The sequence below is a fragment of the Pelophylax lessonae genome, assembly GCF_965119305.1.
Source record: "Pelophylax lessonae genome assembly, chromosome: 13".
NCBI classification, from domain to species: Eukaryota; Metazoa; Chordata; class Amphibia; order Anura; family Ranidae; genus Pelophylax; species Pelophylax lessonae.
The window spans coordinates 32,785,619-32,811,211 of NC_138780.1; the positions used below are offsets into that span (position 1 = coordinate 32,785,619).

The following is a 25,593-nucleotide window of genomic DNA, read 5'->3' on the forward strand; positions in this document are numbered from 1 at the left end:
GTCTAGATCCCAAATACAGCCTCTGGATATGACATTGAGCACGTGCACTCAACTTCTTTTGTTGACCATGGCAAGGCCAGTTCTGAGTGGAACCTGTCCTGGTAAACCACTGTATGGTCTTGGCCACCTTGCTGCAGCTCAGTTTCAGGGTCTTGGCAATCATGTGTATGTAATCATAAATACATATAGCTTTCCTGCAGGGATCAGTCCATGTGGCTGACACTGAGTCAGTGTGGAAAGACTCCATTCAGAAAACAAGGATTCTCCACACCATGGAGGAATGAGAGGGGGAGCCGGCTACAGTATGTAAGATAAATGCTGGGATGACAGATAAATGCTGGCTGTGTTCCCTGAGTCGGGTTATATTTGAAATGTTCATATTTTTAGTGGAGTTTTTCTATCCTTCTTCATTACAAAACAGAATTCCTCCCCATCCTGTCCTGGTGTATTTGTTCATCTGTGATAATTCATTCTACAGTATATCTCATTCTCATCCAGAGCATTACCCCCCCCTCCATTCACAGCTGTAGCTAAGTCTCTTCCTCTGGGGTCACCACATAGAAATCATCAGTCCTGGTCGGAGCTCTTCCAGCTTTTCTAGTTCTCTTCTTGATTCCTCTGACAAAGAGTTGTACCTGATCCTAGAAGAGAGGATATAAACATCAAATATCAGCAGAATTCTCTCGCTATTTCCCAGAATCCTCCAGGATATCTATTAAGTTCACCACACACATTACAGTCTGGTTGTACAATCTCTGTTAGATCCACCCACATGCATGTTGTGTAAGGGCCTGTCTGATTTTACAGAGATGGATTTGATAGTTTATGTAGGCCATCATGTTACATAGTTCTGGAAGATATAAAGCTAATTGTACAAAGTTTGTATGGTTAGATTGTACTTTTTGTGATGGACTTTACACTATGGTGACCAGACATTTCCAGGGACAGTCCCCGGACTGAGGACACTGTCCACGGACAAGTCTGTTCCCGGTTTTGTCTGGCTCAGATGCCGACGCCCCCTGGCTGCAGTGATAATCTGTGAGAGAAGGGCGCAGAGGTGAGCTATGGATGTAGGGACAGAAGTGTCCTCTGTGCATAGCAAACCTCTCAACCCTGCACTCTATGCCTAACACCCTCCTGTATATTATGTATTCCTGTGCCCAGTGCTCTGTGTAATATGCAGTCCTGTGCCCAGCGCTCTGTGTATTATGCAGTTCTGTGCTCAGCACTCTGTGTATTATGCAGTCTTGTGCCCAGCGTTCTGTGGATTATGCAGTCTTTTGCCCAGTGCTCTGTGTATTATATAGTCCTGAACCCAGCTCTCTGTGTATTATGTAGTCCTGTGCCCAGCACTCTGTGTGTTAGGTTGTCCCATACCCAGCTCTCTGTGTATTAGGTTGTCCCGTACCCAGCGCACTGTATATTATGCAGTCCTTTACCCAGCGCTCTGTGTATTATGCAGGCCTGTGCCCAGCACTCTGTGTATTATGCAGTCCTGTGCCAAGCACTCTGTGTATCATACTGTCCTGTGCCCAGCGCTCTGTGTATTAGGCAGTCCTTTACCCAGCGCTCTGTGTATGATGCAGTCCTTTACCCAGCGCTCTGTGTATTATGCAGTCCTGTGCCCAGCGCTCTGTGTATTATGCAGTCCTGTGCCCAGCACTCTGTGTTGAATGCAGTCCTACGCCCAGTGCTCTGTGTTGAATGCAGTCCTTTGCCCAGAGCTCTGTTTTGCATGCAGTCCTGCGCCCATCACTCTGTGTATTATGCAGTCCTGCGCCCATCACTCTGTGTATTATGCAGTCCTGCGCCCAGCGCTCTGTGTATTATGCAGTCCTGTGTCCAGCACTCTGCGTATTATGCAGTCCTGTGCCATTTGCTGTTAAAAAAAAAAATGTCCCCGGATTTTATTTTAAAAATCTGGTCACCTTACCTTACACCATCCTGTCACCTTCTAGGAGGATTTTACCAACTAAGATATGACACTGCACTATGGAGGCTGATGGGAGATATCAGATTACATAACAGGAAATATTCCTCCTCATTGGTCATTTGTCCTGTAAGATCTATTCTGTGATGTCCCAAACCCACCAATCACATTCACACTTCCCCTACTTTCTCATCCAATGAAGGACACAGCAGTTCAGATACGTTTGGGTTATATTGCCACCTAGAGGAGAATTTGACACTGTCCTCCTACTCTCAGCATGCCTCAGTTTTTTGCTAGTGTCCTAGCAGGATGGATGTCTTTTCTCTACTCTGCTCAGAAAAGTTTAAAGCGGTATTAAACCCAAAAGCAAACATTTATTATATTGCAGCTTACCAGTTCTTAGATGTGATGGCTGTAAATAATTTCCTTTTTTATTTGGCTTTCTTCTATATTCCTCTGGTGAACCAGCCAGCAAGGCTTTTTAAGAGCACAAGCTCTCCAGCAGAATGTATCCGTTTACATGGGCGATACAAAAATTTAACACTGACAGGGATGATTAATATGATCAACTTTTATTTATTCATGCAAAACCTTTATCTCTCCCAAAAACTGTGTGCTGTCACTGACTATAAAGTGTGAGCTGGAGTTTGGCTTCAATTTGTTAGTGGTTCTAGATCTGCTAATGCATTTAACACTACCCTTCTCCAGATTGACAATACTACCGTTCCTCCTGTTCTCATTTCTCTAGTCTCACTAATACAGGAGATGTCCTATAGGCCAGGTCACCAGGAGAAAACAGGGGGAAAAAACAAAGCAAATACAGCCACCACATCTAATGACTAGTGATGAACGAACATCGGCCGGGGTGGTTCGCGAACGCTAGCCGCAAATTTTCTCAAAAGTCCGCGAACCGCGAGTTCGCGGCGGGCCCCATTGACTTTAATGGGAGGCGAACTTTAAAGACCTTCAGGTCATATTTGCAGCCACAAAAGACTAGCTATGCACAAATAGTCCCAGCACATGGACAATGTCATAACAGAAGTATTGCAATTGAAAAAGTTGCCCTAAATTTTTTATTTATTTTTTTTACAGCAAAAAATATATTTTTTTTTTTCATAAATCAGCCAGAACTGACAGCAGCCGGTAAATACATTGTCTAATACATATAGGGTCCATTCACACATCTGTAAAATGGGTCCGCATCCATTCCACAATTTGGCTGAACCTTTACAGACCCATTGTTTTTAATTTCCAGTCTGAAAAATTCGGCATTCACAGAATAAAGAAGTAAATGTCGGCCATTCCAGGCCCCAAAAATTAGCCCACATGCGTTTACCTGACAGCTAAGAACGTAGTATTCTGTGGCTGAAGGTACATTAGGCATTCATAGATAACAGAAGTAAGTGTCGGCCAGTATTGGCCCCAAAAATTAGCCCACATGGGTTTCCCTGACAGCTAAGAATGTAGTATTCTGTGGCTGAAGGTAAATTAGGCATTCACAGGATACAGAAGTAAGTGTTGGCCTGTATAGGCCCCAAAAATTAGCCCACATGGGTTTACCTGACAGCTAAGTACGTAGTATTCTGTGGCTGAAGGTACATTAGGCATTCACACAGTATACAGAAGTAAGTGTCAGCCTGTACAGGCTGCAAAAATTAGCTCACATGGTTTGAACTGACAGCAAAAAACTTAGTTTTTGATGGCTAGAGGTATGGTAGGTATTCACAGTACACAGAACCGTAAGTGTCGGCCTGTATAGGCTCCAAAAATTAGCTCACATGGTTTGAACTGACAGCAAAAAACGTTGTTTTTGATGGCTAGAGGTACGGTAGGCGTTCACAGTACACAGAACCGTAAGTGTCGGCCTGTATAGGCTCCAAAAATTAGCTCACATGGTTTAAACTGACAGCAAAGAACTTAGTATTTGGTGGCTGGAGGTACATTAGGCATTCACAGAAAAAATAATTGTCGGCCCTGAAAGGCCCCAAAAATTTGCCATTCAATGAACATGAAATTCCTTTTATGCCGCTGTATGTAGCGAAGCCAAGGACCAGGCATTGTTGTGGGTGGAGGAATTTCGATGAAACCTGGTCTACTGGTCACATGTGTTGAATTCCACAGAGATCCATGCCTCATTCATTTTTATAAATGTGAGGTTGTCTACACTGTCATGAGCTAGGCGAGTGCGCTTATCGGTCACGATCCCCCCCTGCTGCGCTAAACGTCCTTTCGGACAGGACACTGGATAGGGGGCAAGCCAACATTTTCATTGCAAATTGTGCAAGCTCTGGCCAGAGGTCAAGCCTGCCCACCCAGTAGTCCAGGGTTTCATCATTCCTCAGAGCGTCCACATCGGCCGTTAACCCGATGTAGTCAGACACCTATCGGTCTAGGCGTTCCCTCATGCTGGATCGGGAGTACAGCTGTCGATGGTTCGGTGGAAGAAGGATCTCAAATCTGAAGTGACCAAGACATCTTCCAACCACCCTCTTCTTGTAGGCGCTGTTGGATTGCTACCTGCAACTGTCTCTCTGTGACTGGAAATTCCTCTGCCAGCGCACGGAAAAGCAGAATGCAACATTTCCCGCAGCAAGGCCTGGAAGTGCTGCATTCTGACCACCCTCTGTGATTGTGGTAACATTTCCACCATTTTGTGTTTGTACCGGTGGTCTAAGTACGTTGCCACCCACTAGTGGTCCTTGGCCTTTATGCGTTTTATACGGGGGTCCCCCTTAAAACACTGCAGCATGTAGGCCCCCATTCCCACTAAACTGGAAGCGGTATAGTGGCCTGCTTCCAGCTCATCATCCAGGATAATGTCGTCCTCGTTCTCCTCCCCCCCATCCACGGATAACACAAGGGATCCCAGAAAGGTTTAAAGCATGCTCTTCTTGATCCTCCTCATCCCCCAGCACCATCCTCCTCCTCCTCTGACTCCTCTTCAGACTCCTGCTGTTGATTTGTCTCAGATGGAGTAGCACCCCCTGGGAATTCATTCAACATTGCGACTTCCTGATCTTCCTGCTCCTGCTCCTCGACGGCTTGATCAATGACACGACGCAATGCACACTCCAGAAAGAAGGCGTAAGGTATGATGTCACTTATGGCGCACTGGCGTGACTGACCAGTTTGGTGATCTCATCAAATGGCCGCAGAAGTCTGCATGCGTCCCGCATGAGCAGCCACTGGCGAGGTGAAAAAAACCCAAGCTCCCCAGAACCTGTCCTGCCTCCGAGTTTGAACAGGTAGTCATTAACTGCACGTTTCTGCTGGAGCAGCCTATCGAGCATATGCAACGTTGAGTTCCATCGTGTCGGGCAGTCACAAATAAGACACTTGAGGGGCAGGTTGTGTCGCCGCTGAATCTCAGCAAGGCGAGCCATGGCTGTGTAAGATCTTTAGAAATGGCCTGAGATTTTCCTGGTCTGCCGCAAGATGTCCTGGACCCCAGGGTATTTGGCAAAGAATCACTGCACCACCAAGTTCAGGACGTGTGCCATGCATGGCACGTGTGTTATTTTGCCCTGTTTCAGCGTGCTCAGCAGATTGGCACCATTGTCACACACCACTTCACCAACTGACAAATTCAGCGGTGTCAGACACTGATCTGCCTGTGAACGCAAAGCTGAAAAGGGTGCAGAACCAATGTGGCTCTTGGCTTCCAGGCACAACAGACACAGCACAGCATGGCAAGCAACATCTCACCTGGCATGTGGAATAGGTTCTGGGGATCTTGGGCGGTGCAGGAGAAGAGACGGTAGCAGTGGAAGAGGAGGAGTCAGCCGAGGAGGAGAGGGAGGATGGAGGAGGAGGAGAAGAAGAGGCAGGCCTGCTTGCAATCCGTGGCGGTACAACTAAATCTACACGGGTGCCACGGGTTGCATGCTTAACGGCCTTCAGAAGGTTCACCCAGTGGGCAGTAAAAGTGATATACCTTCCCTGCCCGTGTTTTCTAGACCATGTGTCTGTGTAGCTAACACCCCGCTTCAATCTGTGGTATTGGGGGGCCACAGGTTTATCACCAGTTCTACAAATAATTGGCTAGTAACTGTTGTCACTGTGTGTAGCAGAGTTAACACAGCAAAAGAGGCCAAATGTTTGCAGGACTAATATACACTCTTAGAAATTTATACTGTTAAATAACACCCCACTTCAATATGTGGCATTGGGGGGGAGCATTGGTGTAGCACACCAGTTCAAAAAATTGGCCAGTGAGTTTGGCGCTGTGTGTACCAGACTTCACTCAGCAAACTAAGCAATATTGTTGCATGACACAAATACACTTGAAAAAGCTTACTCATAAAACACCCCACTTCAATATGTGCCATTGGGGGGGGCGCACAGGTTTATTACACCAGTTCTATAAATAATTGGTCAGTATTTGTTGTCACTGTGTGTAGCAGGCTTCACTAACCATCTGCTGGAAGGGTGTAGAGGGGGCCCAGCAGCTCTTTTGCGGCCGGCAGGTGGTGCTGTGGAGCAGAGGAGCAGAGCGCGGGATCAGAGGCTGTCAGTGCATGCAAGAGAGAGGAGTGTGTGAGGAGTGTGTGCGTGACCAACCGCGTGTGAGTGTGTGAGTAACCCCCCCCCCTGGAGAGCAGCGGCGGGGAGCGGCGCTCGAACCCCCCCCAGAACCGAGCGGCGAGCGGGTCGGTAACCCCCCCCTCTCTTGTTGCGGGTGGCGAGCGGTACAGTAAACCCCCCCCTTTTTGCGGCGGGCGGCGAGTGGTGCGGACCCCCCCCAGACTGAGAGGGAGCAGAGGAGACTAGCGGAGCAAAGGCTGACCGGAAAAAGACAGTGGGTGGCGGGTGCAGAGCAGAGACTGACCGTCTGAGGGAAAAAAAAAAAAAAACAGCCAGGAACTGCTAGAGACAGACTTAAAGGGACACACACTAGGTAAGTAAGACTGGTGACTGAGATTGTACACGGACTGAGGGTGTAGGGTAGTACCTGAGTATCTGTGAGTACCTGTTACTACCTGAGTATCTGTGAGTACCTGTTACTACCTGAGTATCTGTGAGTACCTGTTACTACCTGAGTATCTGTGAGTGCCTGTTACTACCTGAGTATCTGGGAGTACCTATCACTACCTGAGTGTCTGGGAGTACCTATCACTACCTGAGTGTCTGGGAGTACCTATCACTACCTGAGTGTCTGGGAGTACCTATTGCTACCTGAGTGTCTGGGAGTGTCTGGGAGACTAGCGGAGCAAAGGCTGACCGGAAAGTGACAGTGGGTGGCGGGTGCAGAGCAGAGACTGACCGTCTGAGGGAAAAAAAAAAAAAACAGCCAGGAACTGCTAGAGACAGACTTAAAGGGACACACACTAGGTAAGTAAGACTGGTGACTGAGATTGTACACGGACTGAGGGTGTAGGGTAGTACCTGAGTATCTGTGAGTACCTGTTACTACCTGAGTATCTGTGAGTACCTGTTACTACCTGAGTATCTGTGAGTACCTGTTACTACCTGAGTATCTGTGAGTGCCTGTTACTACCTGAGTATCTGGGAGTACCTATCACTACCTGAGTGTCTGGGAGTACCTATCACTACCTGAGTGTCTGGGAGTACCTATCACTACCTGAGTGTCTGGGAGTACCTATTGCTACCTGAGTGTCTGGGAGTGTCTGGGAGACTAGCGGAGCAAAGGCTGACCGGAAAGTGACAGTGGGTGGCGGGTGCAGAGCAGAGACTGACCGTCTGAGGGAAAAAAAAAAAAAAACAGCCAGGAACTGCTAGAGACAGACTTAAAGGGACACACACTAGGTAAGTAAGACTGGTGACTGAGATTGTACACGGACTGAGGGTGTAGGGTAGTACCTGAGTATCTGTGAGTACCTGTTACTACCTGAGTATCTGTGAGTACCTGTTACTACCTGAGTATCTGTGAGTACCTGTTACTACCTGAGTATCTGTGAGTGCCTGTTACTACCTGAGTATCTGGGAGTACCTATCACTACCTGAGTGTCTGGGAGTACCTATCACTACCTGAGTGTCTGGGAGTACCTATCACTACCTGAGTGTCTGGGAGTACCTATTGCTACCTGAGTGTCTGGGAGTGTCTGTGCGACTGAGTGTTGTGCGTCTGACCGGGCTGTGCGACTGAGTGTTGTGCGTCTGACCGGGCTGTGCGACTCAGTGTTGTGCGTCTGACCGGGCTGTGCGACTCAGCGTTGTGCGTCTGACCGGGCGGTGCGACTCAGTGTTGTGCGTCTGACCGGGCTGTGCGACTCAGTGTTGTGCGTCTGACCGGGCTGTGCGACTCAGTGTTGTGCGTCTGACCGGACTGTGCGACTCAGTGTTGTGCGTCTGACCGTGCTGTGCGACTCAGTGTTGTGCGTCTGACCGGGCTGTGCGACTCAGTGTTGTGCGTCTGACCGGGCTGTGCGACTCAGCGTTGGGCGTCTGACCGGGCTGTGCGACTCAGCGTTGGGCGTCTGACCGGGCTGTGCGACTGAGCGTTGGGCGTCTGACCGGGCTGTGCGACTTAGTGTTGGGCGTCTGACCGGGCTGTGCGACTGAGTGTTGTGCATCTGACCGGGCTGTGCGACTTAGTGTTGTGCGTCTGACCGGGCTGTGCGACTGAGTGTTGTGCATCTGACCGGGCTGTGCGACTGAGTGTTGTGCGTCTGACCGGGCTGTGCGTCTGACCGGGCTGTGCGACTCAGTGTTGTGCGTCTGACCGGGCTGTGCGACTGAGTGTTGTGCGTCTGACCGGGCTGTGCGACTGAGTGTAGTGCGTCTGACCGGGCTGTGCGACTTAGCGTTGTGCGTCTGACCGGGCTGTGCGACTGAGTGTTGTGCGTCTGACCGGGCTGTGCGACGGAGTGTAGTGCGTCTGACCGGGCTGTGCGACTCAGTGTGGTGCGTCTGACCGGGCTGTGCGACTTATTGTTGTGCGTCTGACCGGGCTGTGCGACTTAGTGTTGTGCGTCTGACCGGCTGTGCGACTCAGTGTTGTGCGTCTGACCGGGCTGTGCGTCTGACCGGCCTGTGCGACTGAGTGTTTTGTGCGACTGACTGGGCTGTGTGACTGAGTGTTGTGCGTCTGACCGGGCTGTGCGGCTGTGAGTTTTGTGTGACTGACCGGGCTGTGAGATTGTGAGTGTTGTGCAACTGAGTGTCAAGTGAGTGGAGCGGAATACCAGAGGGTGAGAAGGTAGCGTTAGGAAGCCAGGAAATAGCCACACAGGACAGACTTAAATCGCTGAATCCCCATTAGATTAGATTAGTAGGTACAATGCCCGGCGGGTGTGGAGATGCGACTCGGTGTACATCTTGTGATATGTATGCGTTCCTCAGACATGTGATCGAGGGCGAATACATATGCGCAAAATGTAAGCACATTGCTTCCCTGGAAGCTCAGGTCCTGAATCTAGGGAAGCAGCTGGCAACACTGAGACGAATGTCCATACCGGAGGAGAGCCAGGATTGTACCAGTCAGGTGCAGGCAGGGGTCTGCACAGAGGTGGGCGGAGTATCGGAGGTGCAGGCATCAGAGCAGAGTAGAGGGGTGACAGTTAGGAGGGGTAGAAGGGGACAAGGCAAGGAGGCTGATCCTGGGCTGGAGCACCCCAATAGATACGCCCCGTTGTGTGATGTTGGGGAAACCAGTCAGGGACCAGCATTGCTGGAGCAGAGGGACGCCCCTAGCTGCCAGGGGAAGAACTCCTCCAGTGAGGCCGGGAGAAAGGGAAGGGAAAGACAGGTTCTGGTGGTAGGGGACTCAATTATTAGAAGGGCAGACAGTGTAATCTGTGACAAAGACCGTGTGCGCCGAACAGTCTGTTGTTTGCCGGGCGCTCGGGTTCGGCACATCGCGGATCGGGTGGACAGATTAATGGGTGGGGCTGGGGAAGACCCAGCTGTCATGGTACACGTGGGTACCAATGACATAGGCAGAGGAAGACGGAGAGTCCTAAACGATTTCAGGGACTTAGGCGCTAAGTTGAGGAGAAGGACCTCCAAGGTAGTATTTTCCGAAATACTACCTGTACCTCGAGCCACACCAGAGAGGCAGCGGGAGATTAGGGAAGTTAACGAGTGGCTGAGGAGCTGGTGTAGTAAGGAGGGTTTCGGGTTCCTGGAGAACTGGGCCGACTTCTCAGTCGGTCACCGGCTCTTTGGTAGGGACGGATTGCACCTAAATGGGGTGGGTGCAGCCGTACTGGGTGCGAGGATGGCCAAAAAGTTAGAGGGGCTTTTAAACTAGGGAATGGGGGGGAGGGTACAGATGTAGAATTAGCCAGTGGAAAGCAAGTTTCAGAGGGCAGAAATGGGGGCATTAGCGGTAGGGTGTTCGGAGCTCCTAAACCCAGGGTGGGTATGGGGAAAAATCAAGAGAGCAGCCTAAAAACATCAAATGAGGATAAATATAACCGATCAAAATTACGAGGCTTATATACCAATGTCAGAAGCCTGGCCAACAAGATGGGAGAGCTGGAGCTGCTGATGTTTGAGGAGGACTTATATTTTGTGGGGATAACTGAGACTTGGTTTGACAGCTCTCATGACTGGATGGCGACCATTCAGGGGTATTCCCTTTATCGCAGAGATAGAGAAGGTAAAAAAGGGGGAGGGGTATGTCTGTATATTAAGAACAGTATACAGGTAAATATGAGGGATGATATTAATAATGGAGCTATAGACGAGGCAGAATCCCTATGGGTAGAGCTTCAAAGAGAAGGCACGGTGGGGAAGGCAATATTGGGCGTATGCTATAGGCCCCCCAACCAGAGGGAGGAGGGTGAGGCGGACCTCATGTTACAGATAGGATTTGCAGCAAGGATGGGAAATGTCATAATAATGGGGGACTTTAATTATCCGGATATAGACTGGGCAGAAGGAACCGCGCATTCAGCCAAGGCTAGGCAGTTCCTAAATGTTTTGCAGGACAATTTCATGGGTCAGATGGTGAATGCACCGCAAAGAAACAATGCGGTACTTGACCTACTGATTACCAACAATACAGACCTGCTCACGGATATAGAAATACGGGAAAACTTAGGGAACAGTGACCATAGGTCAATTGGTTTCAGTATTAATTACAGTAATAGGAAACACAAGGGTAATATAAGGACACTGAATTTCAAAAGAGCCAATTTCCCTAAACTGCGCTCGCTGCTAGAAAATATCAAATGGGATAGAACCCTGGGAACAAAGAACACGGAGGAAAAATGGGAGTGCTTCAAGAGCATACTTAACAAGGTGGTGGGCCAGTGCATTCCACAGGGAAATAAATTTAAAAGAGCAAAACTAAACCCTGGGTGGCTAAACTCCAACGTAAAAATGTATATTAGTGCTAAAGAAAAGGCCTTCAAAAAATACAAGACTGAGGGGTCATTGGCAGCATTTAAGCACTACAAAGAGTGTAATAAGAAATGTAAAGACGAAATCAGGGCGGCTAAAATAGAACACGAGAGACATATAGCGGAGGAGACTAAAAAGAACCCCAAGAAGTTCTTTAAGTATATAAACAGTAGGAAAGCGAGGCCAGAGCACATTGGCCCCATAAAAGATGATAAAGGAAAAATGGCCACTGAGGACAGAGAAAAGGCGGAAGTGTTAAATAATTTCTTTTCTTCAGTCTTCACAAAGGAATCGGGGGGCTACACGAACCCAGCTTGTAAGGCCGAACTAAATAATACACCTCAGGAAGTGCCGCCATGGCTAACAGAGGATAGACTTAGAGCTAAACTAGAGAAACTTAACATAAATAAATCCCCGGGACCGGATGGCTTGCACCCGAGGGTTCTAAATGAGCTCAGCCAGGTGATTGCCAGACCGTTATTCTTGATCTTTAAGGATAGTTTACAGACGGGTATGGTGCCAGCTGATTGGAAAAAAGCCAACGTGGTACCAATATTTAAAAAGGGGCCGAGATATATCCCGGGGAACTATAGGCCGGTCAGCCTAACATCAGTAGTCTGCAAGATTTTGGAGGGGATGTTAAGGGACCACATACAAGACTTTAGTAATGAAAACGGTACTATAAGTAGTAATCAGCATGGATTCATGAAAAATCGTTCGTGCCAAACCAATCTATTAACCTTCTACGATGAAGTGAGCTGCCACCTAGATAAAGGTAAGCCTGTGGATGTGGTGTATCTGGACTTTGCAAAGGCCTTTGACACCGTTCCCCACAAACGCTTACTGTACAAACTAAGGAAGGTAGGTATGGACCATAAGGTTAGTACCTGGATAGAGAACTGGCTCCAGGGGAGAGTACAGAGGGTGGTGATTAATGGGGAGTACTCGGATTGGGCGGGTGTGGAAAGTGGGGTCCCCCAGGGTTCTGTCCTGGGACCAATCCTGTTTAATTTATTCATAAATGATCTGGAGGAGGGGATATCTAGTACAATCTCAGTATTTGCGGATCATACTAAATTAGGCATGCCAATATCTTCTATGCAGGATGTGGAAACCTTGCAAGCGGACCTGAACAAAATAACGGGGTGGGCAACTACATGGCAGATGAGATTTAATGTTGAAAAATGTAAAGTAATGCACTTGGGGGCCAGAAACCAGAAAGCAAGCTACTCACTAGGGGGAACCTCTGGGTGAGTCTAGGATGGAAAAGGACTTGGGGGTACTGGTAGACAACAAGCTTGGCAGTGGCATGCAATGCCAAGCCGCCGCAAGCAAAGCCAACAGAATACTGGGATGTATAAAAAAGGGGATTCACTCCAGAAATAAAGAGATTATTCTCCCTCTCTACAAGACTCTGGTCCGGCCACATCTGGAGTATGCTGTCCAGTTCTGGGCACCGGTCCTCAGGAAGGATGTGCTGGAACTGGAGAAAGTCCAGAGAAGGGCAACAAAAATAATTAGGGGAATGGAGGACATCAGCTATGAGGAAAGACTACAAGCACTGAACCTATTCTCTCTGGAGAAGAGACGATTGAGGGGGGATATGATATCAATGTACAAATACTGTACTGGTGACCCGAGCATAAGGAACAAACTATTCAGTGAAAGGAGATACAATAAGACACGTGGCCACTCACTAAAACTAGAGGAAAGGCGGTTTAACCTTAAAGTGCATAAGGGGTTCTTCACTGTAAGAGCGGTAAGGATGTGGAATTCTCTTCCACAAGCAGTCGTATCAGCAGGGAGCATTGATAGTTTCAAAAACTATTAGATGGACACCTTAAAGACCACAACATACAGGGGTATACAATGTACGGTTAAAAGCAAACACACACATACATCATAGGTTGAACTGGATGGACTGATGTCTTTTTTCAACCTCACTAACTATGTAACTATGTAACTATGTAGCAGAGTTAACACAGCAGAAGATGCCAAATGTTTTCAGGACTAAAATACACTCTTAGAAAATTATACTGTTAAATAACACCCCACTTCAATATGTGGCATTGGTGTAGCACACCAGTTCAAAAAATTGGCCAGTGAGTTTGGCGCAGTGTGTACCAGACTTCACTCAGCAAACTAGGCAATATTGTTGCATGACACAAATACACTTGAAAAAGTTTACTCAGAGAACACCCCACTTCAATATGTGCCATGGGGGCGCAAAGGTTTATTACACCAGTTCTACAAAAAATTGGCCAGTATCTGTTGTCACTGTGTGTAGCAGGGTTAACACAGCAAAAGAGGCCAATTGTTTGCAGGACTAAAATACACTTTTAGAAAATTATACTGTTAAATAACACCCCACTTCAATATGTGGCATTGGTGTAGCACACCAGTTCAAAAAATTGGCCAGTGAGTTTGGCGCAGTGTGTACCAGACTTCACTCAGCAAACTAGGCAATATTGTTGCATGACACAAATACACTTGAAAAAGTTTACTCAGATAACACCCCACGTCAATATGTGGCATTGGGGGGGGGGGGGGGGAATTGGTCTATCACACCAGTTATAATACATTATAAGTGCTTTTGTCACTGTGTGTAGTGTTGCTGCACAAACGCTCAGTCTCACCACCACACCTGTCACAATGCTGCACAGTGCACAATAATAGCACTAATCCACTATAATATGCTTTCTACAAAGTATATTATACTGTGGAATAACACCCCCCCCCCTTTTTAGTGCACTGCACAGCAATACCATAATATTTGCAGCCCTTTACATGACTTTTGTGGACATTGACAAAGCGATTTCTGTGCGACTGCAGCTGATATCTAACTGTCCCTAAAGCAACCACAGGAAACCTGGCCCTCATGTTAAAGAGACTGTAATAGACCCTAAAACAACATTGGAGCATTTTAAATGACTTTTGTGGACATTGACAAAGCGATTTCTGTGCGACTGCAGCCGATATCTAACTGTCCCTAAAGCAACCACAGGATACCTGGCCCTCATGTTAAAGAGAGTGTAATAGACCCTAAAACGACATTGGAGAATTTTAAATGACTTTTGTGGACATTGACAAAGCAATTTCTGTGCGACTGCAGCCGATATCTAACTGTCCCTAAAGCAACCACAGGATACCTGGCCCTCATGTTAAAGAGGCTGTAATCAACCCTAAAACGACATTGGAGCATTTTAAATGACTTTTGTGGACATTGACAAACGATTTATGTGCGACTGCAGCCGATATCTAACTGTCCCTAAAGCAACCACAGGATACCTGGCCCTCATGTTAAAGAGACTGTAATAGACCCTAAAACGACATTGGAGCATTTTAAATGACTTTTGTGGACATTGACAAAGAGATTTCTGTGCGACTGCAGCCAATATCTAACTGCCCCTACAGCAACCACAGGATACCTCTCCCTAAGCTCTAAAGATACCGTATTATCATATTTCTATATCATATTTCTTTTATGTGGTTTAGATATAAAACTGTCCCAGAATATTATTGTCTCAGTCAGTCCTGTTATACTCACTGTAATTCCTCTATCCGGCTTGTTGTCAGAGCTTCCATCAGATCCCTGAAATGAGGACCCTCCAGATGGTTCCCAGACAGGTTCAGTATCCTCAGTGTCTGGTTATTTCTTATTCCAGATGCCAGGTAGGGGCAGGAGCTGTCTGTCAGGTGATTATTCTTTAATCTGTAGAAGACGAGAAGAATGTTACCAGAAGAAAATACATTTCTCCCCCAGGAATAAATGTAACATTCCCTACATGATTGGAACTAATTTGTATTAATTGGAATCATTTATATCACTTTATAAAAATTAAAGGAAATAGAAAAATGTTATAATAGAGTAGACCCCACAATAGTGTTATCCATGTGTAGAGGCGGTGATATCTCCATACACAGGATGAGCACAGAATACCACTGACATGACTCGTATTGTGCTATAATCTCCTTGTGTATGGAGCATGAATGGTATCAGCAGACAGTGTGAGGCCGAAATCAGCATTGCTAGTGATTGGATGGGATGATTTTTGTCTGATATTCTATTTATCTCTGCTGATAAAAGCTCTGCACTACTAGGAAGTAATGGGGAGATCCCCTCACACTGAATAGTGGATGGTCATGTCAGGTAACAGGAAGCTCATATGAGGCTCTGATTGGTCATTGCAATAAGATCAGATTCCCCCGTGTATGATCACCTACAATCACATCTATATTACTACATATTGGATTTCATAGGATATCAGAATATAACAAGGTTACAAGAGCATAGTGGTCAAACCTCACTTTTATTGGGTGAAGGAAGAGGGCATGTGCATAACCAGAGATAGAGACCAATTGTCCATCCAAGGACACCCAGTTTAAGTTTTCGCTGATCTTTCCCTGTACACTATCCAAAAGAGGAGGGCGCTTAAACCTCTTCTCCAGATTCTTTCCCAGAAGTCTATCAAGTATTGGTGGTCCTTCCCTTTCCTTCTGTCCTTCATTTTCAAGAATATAACGTAATACCTACGCTCTCTCATTCCATGGCCCTCTGTGACTCCTTACATAAATCCCCTGTGCTAATTTCTGAACTTCGGTCATTGACACACCTTTTCCATAATCCTCAATTTCCCCCTGGGCAATACATCCAGGCCTTTCAATGGTGGACAAAAAAGGGTCTTTTTAGGATTGGTAATTTTGTTTCTTCTATGGGCCCCTTATCGGTGACCCATTGCATTAGTATATTAGAAATGATGATAACAAATGTATATATATATGCCTTAAATAGAATCAATGTGCGGCAGAGCAATAAACACATTTGCAGCGCTAGAATGGTTTCTCAGCAGATACATGTTTTTATAAAAGTTTTTATAAAAAGTCCATGAGGATGTAATCCTTATGAAAAGGAAATGAGAGTCCTTCACCAGTGCTTAGTGGATATTAGTAGGGATGATCAAACTTTTCAAAAGTTCGGTTCAACCAGAACACCCGAACTTCCCGAAAGTTTGGTTCAATGGGACCAGAACTTCGTTAATCAAAAAACACCATTTTGAAGCCCTAAAACCCAATAAATGCCCCTAAAAAGTGCCTAGGGTTCTGGGTCATGCCCCAGGGACTATTAATCACACAAAAAAAAGTTCTTAAAAATTGGTGTTTTTGATAGAGAGCCAATTATTGAAAAAAAAAGAGATTTCTTTGTATTTAGTGTCTGTGGGGGTCTAAAGGGTGTACCTGTGAAGTTTCAGCTCTGTAGCATGTCCAAAACCAAAATTATAGCATACCAAACCTTCAAAAATGACTTTTTTGCTTAACCGCACCTTTCTTTCGCTCCTAATCAATGGCACAGCCAATGTGTATGATGGGGACATAATGCAGTGCACTGGGAACAAGATTAGAGTTTTTTTTTGGAAAAAGGTGCGGTCTCTTTAAATGTGCATATAATTAACGGGTGTATTTTAACAATGGGGCTATTATTACCAAATGTTTTCAAGAAGTCAAAAGATGTATGTAGTTGCACTTTATTTCATGTAAAATGGTGTTTGGTGCACTTTAACTTGAATTCTCACAAGAAACAGACATATATGCACGGATACATTGAGGGTTAGCGTTAGGGGTAGGGGCCACAATGTAGTGCAGAGTGAACAAGATTAGAGATGTTTTGGATGAATACTGTTGTCTCTTGACTTTGAATAGAAGTAAAGGATGCTTAAAAATTGGGCCTTTGGTGGTGCCTTGACACCATATCCCTATGAAAGTGCTGGTCATGAAGGCAATAATTGCCTTTGTAAGGAAAAAAATTACAATGATATGCATCTGTGTGACAGGTGCGTAAAAATTGTTGTTTGGGTGTTGGTGGAGCCATACCACTGTAAGCCCGAAGAGCTGGTGTTGAAGAAGGCGTAAAAATTATGAAGGTGTGCACCTGTGGAACAGGTGCGCAAACATGGTATTTTTTGTTTAGCGTAGCCTCCCCACTGTAACCCCAAAGAGCTGGTGTTGAAGGAGGCCCAAAAATTATAAAGGTGTGCACCTGTGGAACAGGTTCGCAAACATGGTAGTTTTTTTTTAGCGTAGCCTCCCCACCATAACCCCAAAGAGCTGGTGTTGAAGGAGGCCCAAAAATTATAAAGGTGTGCACCTGTGGAACAGGTGCGCACACATGGTATTCTTGTTATAACCAAAATGAGGTTCTGTGAACGTTAAGAGAATGAGAGGAGGGTTTGAGGGTGGCGCCATGGTCCAGGCGTAAACTGAGGCTCAGCAGCCACATCACAACGATAGACTTGTCTACAAGGTCTGCATCAGGTGCATCAAAGCTTGATATCCACGACTGATTCATTTTAATGAATGTCAAACGGTCGACTGAGTCGGTGGAGAGTCTCGTTCGATGGTCAGTGACGAATCCTCCTGCTGCGCTGAATGCCCGTTCCGATAGGACACTGGAAGCAGGGCAGGCCAACAACTCCATGGCATACTGGGCCAGTTCTGGCCAGTGGTCTAATCTTAAGACCCAGTATGCCAGTGGATCGGCTTCGTCACATGAAAAGCCCTCTGTGTCACTTTGTGCCCTGACGTAATCGTCCACCATGTGATGCAGACGCTGTCAATGCGATGTGGCAGCTGAGAGGCCTGGGCGGTGAGGACTAAAAAGACCGAAAGGCATCTTTTAACCGCACGCCTTCTCCAATGCTCCTCTCGTGACCAGCAGTAGAATCCATGGTAGGTTGTCCCCACCCCTGCACCCTACGGGAGTCGGGGAACGTGTTCACCAGAATCCTCTTGAGACTGTCCTCAAGGGATTTGAACCTGTGGACTATCTGGGTGGATGGGAAAAGCTCAGAGACTTTAGACTTGTACCGGTGGTCAAGTAGGGTGGCTAACCAATAGTGGTCAGTCTGTTTAATGGCCTTGATTCTGGGGTCCTTTCGCAGGCTCTGAAGCATGATGTCTGCCATGCGTCGCAAATTAGCGAAGGCCTCAGAAGCTGACTCCTCTGGGTCACTCAAAGCGACATTATCTTGAACGGGCTCCTCCTCCTCCCAGCCACGCACTACTCCAAAGTGTCCCGAGGGAGTCAAACTAGGCCTTGCAGATTGCCGCATGTCTTCCTCCTCCTCCTCAAAGCCTGCAAAAGTTCCCGTAGAATCGTCGTCCTCTTCCTCCTCTTCCACCCCTGGATCCTGCTCGGGCCTCTGGGAGCTAGGCATAATGGGGTCAGGATTCTCAGGATAAAGGGGGCCTTGAGAGGCAAGGAAGTCCTCATCTTCCTCCTGCTGCTCTGCCTCCAGTGCCCTGTCCATAATGCCACGCAGAGTGTGCTCCAACGAAAACAGTACCGGTAGGGTGTCACTGATGCATACGCTGTCCCGGCTGACCATCCTTGTGGCCTCCTCAAATGGCGAGAGGACAGCGCATGCATCCTTAATCAAAAGCCACTGCCGTGGTGAAAAGAAGCCCAGGCGCGCAGAGCCAGTGCTGGTGCCGTACTTGCATAGATATTCATTGAGGGCCCTCTGCTGCATGTACAGGCGCTGCAGCATAGCCAAGGTGGAGTTCCAGCGGGTGGGCATGTCACAGACAAGGCGGTGTACCGGCAGGTGAAACTCACGCTGCACTTCGGCCAAACATGCAGTGGCACCGTACCACCGCCTGAAGTGACTGCACACCCTTCTTGCCATCCTTAGCACATCCTGCATTCCCGGGTACGAGTTCAAAAACCGCTGTACCACGAGATTAAGGACATGCACCAGGCATGGCACATGGGTCAACTTTCCCTGACGAAGGGCGGCCAGGAGGTTTGACCCATTATCGGTAACCACCATCCCTGGCTGCAGCTGGCTTGGTGTCAACCACCTCTGGGCACGTGCCTGCAGAGCCCCAAGAATCTCAGGGGCAGTGTGCTGCCTGTCCCCTAGACACACAAGCTGCAGCACTGCGTGACACCTTTTGCCCTGAGAAATAGAATAGCCCTTTGAACGCTTACGTTGTACCTCATCATATTGAAAGGACCATTCTGCAGAGGAGGGCATGGAGGAGGTAGAGGAGGAGGAGAAGGAGGGGGTAGAAGTGATCGATCTACCCGGATCAGCGACACCACCAGCTGTTTGCAGACATGGGGGCAACACTGGCTGCAGCACCGAGCCCTGGTTACAATCCCTTCCGCTGGCAAGCAGTGTCACCCAATGAGCAGTGACAGAAATGTACCGTCCCTGCCCATGTTTGCTTGACCAAGTGTCAGCCGTCAGGTGTATCTTACGGCTGACTGACTTGGCCAGGGACGACACTACATTGCCTTCCACATGTTGGTATAGGGATGGCAGGGCCTTACGGCAAAGTAATGCCGACTTGGCACCTGCCACTGTGGAACTGCACATTTTGCGAAGTCACGGAAGGGAGCAGACTCTACCAGGTTAAATGGTAACAGTTGCAGAGCCAGTAGTTTTGCCAAACTACTGTTTAGACGGTGGGCATGTGGGTGGCGGGGAGTATACATTTTTTTTCGTTCCAGCATGTGTGGAATCGAAATTTGGCATCCAGATGTTACAGCTGGTGGTGTGCTGGAGGTAGATGCGACACTGCCTGCTATATCATCATCCCTGTCAGTGGAGGCTGCCAACAGGTGACGAGTGACTATAGCAGGGCCAGGAACAGACTGATGTGCAGGTGGAGCACGAGGAGGAGCGCGAGGAGGACTAGGAGGCCGACTGACCGATCTTTGGCCCTTTTGTGGGTTCTTCAAATGCTCCTGCCAACGGGCCGAGTGGTGGGTTGTCAAATGCCTGTTTAGGCAGCTTGTACCCAGGTGGTTGACATTTTTTCCACGTTTTATACACTTCTTACAAATCTTGCAGATCGCAACTGTTTTGTCTGCATGGGATGTCTCAAAAAAGGCCCAGCAAGAAGAGGTGTGTATAGCGGGCCAGGAGACAACAGGTGCGGCCTTAGATGGAGCGGGCCATCTGCTCTCCCCTCTTGCTTGCTCTGCCTCCTCCTCAACCTCAGACTCAACATCAGACTCCATCAAGGACTGAGCATCAGGTGTGGCCCGGGAGACAACAGGTGCGGCCTTAGATGGAGCGGGCCATCTTCTCTCCCCTCTTGCTTGCTCTGCCTCCTCCTCAAACTCAGACCCAACATCTGACTCCATAAAGGACTGAGCATCAGACGTGGCCCGGGAGACAACAGGTGCGGCCTTAGATGGAGCGGGCCGTCTGCTCTCCCCTCTTGCTTGCTCTGCCTCCTCCTCAAACTCAGACCCAACATCTGACTCCATAAAGGATTGAGCATCAGACGTGGCCCGGGAGACAACAGGTGCGGCCTTAGATGGAGTGGGCCGTCTGCTCTCCCCTCTTGCTTGCTCTGCCTCCTCCTCAAACTCAGACTCAACATCAGACTCCATAAAGGACTGAGCATCAGGCTGGAGTAGATGGCCGACACTGTGGTCAAACAGCTCAGCTGACTCCTCTGCCATGTCTGAAGTTGGGTCTAAGGGAGGACGTGAGGTGGACATGGACTCATCTGTATTTGTTCTGACAACTGCAGAAGACTGACCACTTTTCTCTGCCTGGGTCACTGTAGTTGCAGATGATGCCGATGATGAGGGTTTGGTCATATCCACCATAGTCCACCACCTCCTGTACGTACTGTGGATGTATAGCTTGGCCACTGCCGGAGAACAATCCAAATGGTGGCCGGGCTGAGGACTGACCACCACGTCCACCCCTGCCTCTAGACACCCTAGAAGCTGTGCCCCTTTCCGCAAGCAGGACCACGTATGCCTTTTCTTGGTCTACCTGGCATATTTGTCACTGAGGGGTTGGCAACTGTGTGCGGTGAAAAACGCACACTGCTATGCGACCCACAGTTTTCGCTGAATACAGCACAGCAGATGTGTGTCACGCACAGTTGCAAAGTCTTTTGCACAGTGGACCTAACGCTTTGAAGAACAGGTGTTAAGTTGTCACTGAGGCGTTGGCAACTGTGTGCGGTGAAAAACGCACACTGCTATGCGACCCACAGTTGTCGCTGAATACAGCACAGCAGATGCGTGTCACGCACAGTAGCAAAGTCTTTTGCACAGTGGACCTAACGCTTTGAAGAACAGGTGTTAAGTTGTCACTGAGGCGTTGGCAACTGTGTGCGGTGAAAAACGCACACTGCTATGCGACCCACAGTTGTCGCTGAATACAGCACAGCAGATGCGTGTCACGCACAGTTGCAAAGCCTTTTGCACAGTGGACCTAACGCTTTCAAGAACAGGCGTTAAGTTGTCACTGAGGCAATGTATTTTGCTGCCTAGCAAGCACGTATACCTGCTGTAGATATATCAATTTAGCAGCACTGTGCAACGTGCTCACTACATAGAACCCTCACACTCTCACTTTCACTTTCCCTACAGAAACTCGATTATTACATCTAACTACTGTAGTACAAAGTTCCCTAACTACACTAGATATCCCTTTCCTCACACTAAATAAAAAGCTCCATGCAGCAGAAGACTGACACTGTCCCTTAAATTTTTTTTTTTGTAACTCAAAAAACCAGCACAATCGCTGTATCTAACTACACTGGCTATAAGCTGAATGCAATTCCACTATATGGAGCTTTAGAACCACTCGTCTATGCAGAAAATGTAGTGTAGCAAACAGGAGTCAGAGAAATGCTTCCACTCTCTTCAACAGGCTATGTATCACTGTGCTAGGGTTTAGGCGGGGCTATCTTATATACTGTGGGTCATATTCACTCCTGATTGGCCCCTGATCCCCGTAGTCACTCCAATCACGTTCCTAGGAGACTCCTGCCCCCTCATTGGCTTTTGCTGATGTTTCTGGGCCAATCACGGGCTTTTAAAGCCCAGTTCCTGTCCCAGTGCATTTTGGGCGGTTCTGGTGGCCGAATTCCGAACTTTTACAGCAAAAAGTCCGGAATTTGGCCAAATATCGAACATCCAATGTTCGGGTCGAACAGATGGTCGACCCGAACCGTTCGATCATCCCTAGATATCAGCCTGCACTGACACACCACCTCCAGTGTAGTCCCTCTAGTAATACAAACTCACCAAAAATAAGTGGTTAGTGCGCATTTAATATTCCAAAGCAAACCGTTATCCTACGGATTCTGCCATCTGATAGCCCGGGTTGAACTCCTCCTAGGTCATAATTCAGTGGTATATAGCCACCCAATATTCCACAGTATTGTGTACCTCATGGAACTGACAGGACCCATAGGGTGATATTGCTAAAATATTCCATTTATTCAAACAAAGATCTCCCCATCCCCGCATCCAATGCACTTACATAAATATATGAATAAAACGCATATATATATATCTCAGATGCCCGTGACTTCTAACGAGGACACCGCTCACCACTTTCACCTCCGCCCCCTAGTCTCTAGCTGGCCGGAGGTTCTGGGTCGCATTCCTCGTCCGAGCGTCAGGTTGCTATGGTGACCGCGTGCTCACGCCCTGACACGTGCTCACGCCCCATCACGACTTCAACTGAGGGTGTGGGCACGGTCATTCACATTTATTCCCCTCCTGTGTGTCATGTTAACCCCTTCAGCAGCCTATCTCAGCAGCAAGGAGTACCACGAGCAGAGATCGGGGCAGGGTGCAGCCTGTACAGCATCAGATGGCTAGTGGACCTATCTTATATAAACTTAAATACTGCTACACAAAAATTGGAGCTAGGGGACTCCAAGCACGGTAGATAGTACATTTAAAGTACATCACCCAGCCTTCAACAGTACTATCTACGGTGCTTGGTGTCCCCTAGCCCCAATTTTTGTACCCTGCCCCGATCTCTGCTTGTTGTTCTCCTGGCCGCTGAGATAGGCTGCTGATGGGGTTAACGTGACACAGAGGAGAGAAATAAATGTGCGTGACCGTGCCGCGTACCGACGCCCTGAGTTGATGTCGTGAAGCATTTATGGGAATCGTAAATGCCTCACTAATTGAAGCAAGTGTCAAAATGATTAGACGTTGGTACCGTGTGTCCTCCCGACTGGCCAACATTTTCCCGGGTATCTCTCCGCTTTGTTTTCAAGGTTGTGATCATGTGGGCTCTCTTTTCCATACCTGGTGGGAATGTCCCCGAATTGGAGGCTTTTGGAACAAGATATTTCATTTGCTGCGCAGGGTCACCGGTCTTGCAGTCCCTAAAACTCCAGAGATCGCCTTGCTAAATAGTAAGGATGCTCTAAGTGCCTATAAAAACTCATTCACTTGATGCTGCTAGGTGCTAAAATCATCATAGCTCATGCTTGGAAACAAACAACGGTGCCCTATGCTGCAGCAACATGAAAGATATCTTGGATAATGGTTTAGGAGAAGGCGGTCCACATCCTTATGGCCATCTCCAAAGCATATGAGGTGGTATGGGAACCATGGAGTATCTACAAACATCAGCCCCTATGATTCATTTTGACGGAACTTGCTTTAGGATGCCTCCTTTGTATCTTTTCCTCTCCCCTCTTTTCTTTGGCTCCCAACTTTTATCTTTTTCTCTTTATTCTCTCATGATATGTTCACATGATTTATGTTACTTTTAGATTTGGTCAGGCAGCATGGTATTTTCTTGGGTGAATTCTAGATCTGTATAGGTCTTGCTGTGGAATAGGTGGGAATTACCTTCCCCTAGCCTATCCTCCTAGCAGGAATGATCTCACCATCTAATCCAAAACAAATCCTTTTTCTTTGATGTTGAGGGTGTTCATTCCTGTTGCAATGTCCTCCTCAGTAAACCTTTTCAATTACTTTAATAAAAACATTGAAAGTTAAAAGTATTGACATTAAAGTAGAGTGGGCCATGAAGCCTCTATACCCACGGCACAGTTTCTTCCCAGATGGGGTGTCTGGGTTGGGTGGTCAATACCCTTACCGAAGCATAACATTCACTGTTACAGTTCATACCTAACTCATTTTCGGTTTCTATATTTATATGGGCAATTCCCTGTTGTATGTTCTGATGCATAATCAAAGGTAATAATGTGTTATTATTTTACCATTTTGTTCTTTTTCCATTAAAAATTAATAAAAACCATTGAGACTAAAAAAAATATATCTCTATTATTATTATTATTATTATTATTATTATTATTATTTGATGTATGTAGTTTGAACATAACAGTCCAGGATTGAATATTTATGGAGCCTAAAGATTGAATTTAATAATTGTATCATATTTCTATATTATTTATGTGGTTTAAATATACAAATGTCCCAGAATATTTCTGTCTCAGTCAGTCCTGTTATGCTCACTGTAATTCCTCTATCCGGCTTGTTGTCAGAGCTTCCATCAGATCCTTGAAATGAGGACCCTCAAGATTGTTATTATATAGGTCCAGTGTCCTCAGTGTCTGGTTATTTCTTATTCCAGATGCCAGGTGGGGGCAGGAATTGTCTGTCAGGTGAGTATAGAACAATCTGTAGAAGAAGAGAAGAATGTTGCCAGAAGAAAATTAATTTCTCTCCCAGGAATGAATGAAAACTATTCTCTACATGAATGGAACTCATTTCTCTTAATTGGAATCATTTATATTAGATAATTTTATAAAACTCCAGGAAATAGAAAAATGTATAAGAAAAATGCTATAATGGAGTAGACCCCCCAATACTGTCCTCCATGTGTAGATATGGTGATATCTCCATACACAGGATGAGCACAGAATACCACTGACATGACTCGTATTGTGCTATAATCTCCTTGTGTATGGAGCATGAATGGTATCAGCAGACAGTGTAATGCCAGGAAAAGCATTGCTAGTGATTGGACGAGATAATTTTATATGATATTCTATTTATCTCTGCTGATAAGAGCTCTGTACTCATAGGAAGTAATAGGGAGATCCCCTGACACTGAATAGTGGACTCCATAGATTATCAGATTTTATAATGGTTACAGGAAAATACTATTTTATGGCTGATAACAGAGTACAGATCCAAGAGTAAAACTAGTCATGCACTAGTAGATTTTGAAATTAACATGCATAAGAAAGTTCTCAGTATATCTTATGGCTCTCATTTCATTCAAAATAATTTCAGACTTTTGTGTGCTTTTACCATTTGATTTAGAAAAAATGGACTGAATGAAAATTACACACACAATTAGAAATATGTTCATTTAAAAAAACAAATTCCATTATACTTACACAAATTTCACTTTGACCCCAAATAACAATTAAACAAACATTCTTGAAATGAAAAATTAAAAATTAAATTCTACTAGTGTATAGCTAGCTTTATAATGTGCAAGACTGCAGCACAAGTATATAACTTTCAATCAGTATAAATTAGGCTGTACTGTATTTACACCTGAGAGTAGCATGTTGAGCATTTTTTACTACTACTA

The 25,593-nt window shown here is 46.7% G+C and overlaps 1 protein-coding gene across 2 annotated transcripts in view; it reads right to left on the bottom strand.

Moving 5' to 3' along the window:
• Positions 1-484: 484 nt before the first annotated feature.
• Positions 485-25,593, bottom strand: part of LOC309569323 (NACHT, LRR and PYD domains-containing protein 3-like) — a 129,768-nt gene continuing 104,659 nt past the window's right edge. For both annotated transcript variants that reach the window (XM_082275117.1, XM_082275116.1), the window contains 3 exons: positions 24,504-24,668; positions 14,787-14,951; positions 485-641 (listed from right to left, as the gene is read on the bottom strand). In XM_082275117.1, coding sequence (XP_082131243.1) covers positions 551-641; positions 14,787-14,951; positions 24,504-24,668 — 421 coding nt within the window. In that variant the 3' untranslated portion in view covers positions 485-550. The remainder of the gene's footprint in view (positions 642-14,786; positions 14,952-24,503; positions 24,669-25,593) is intronic.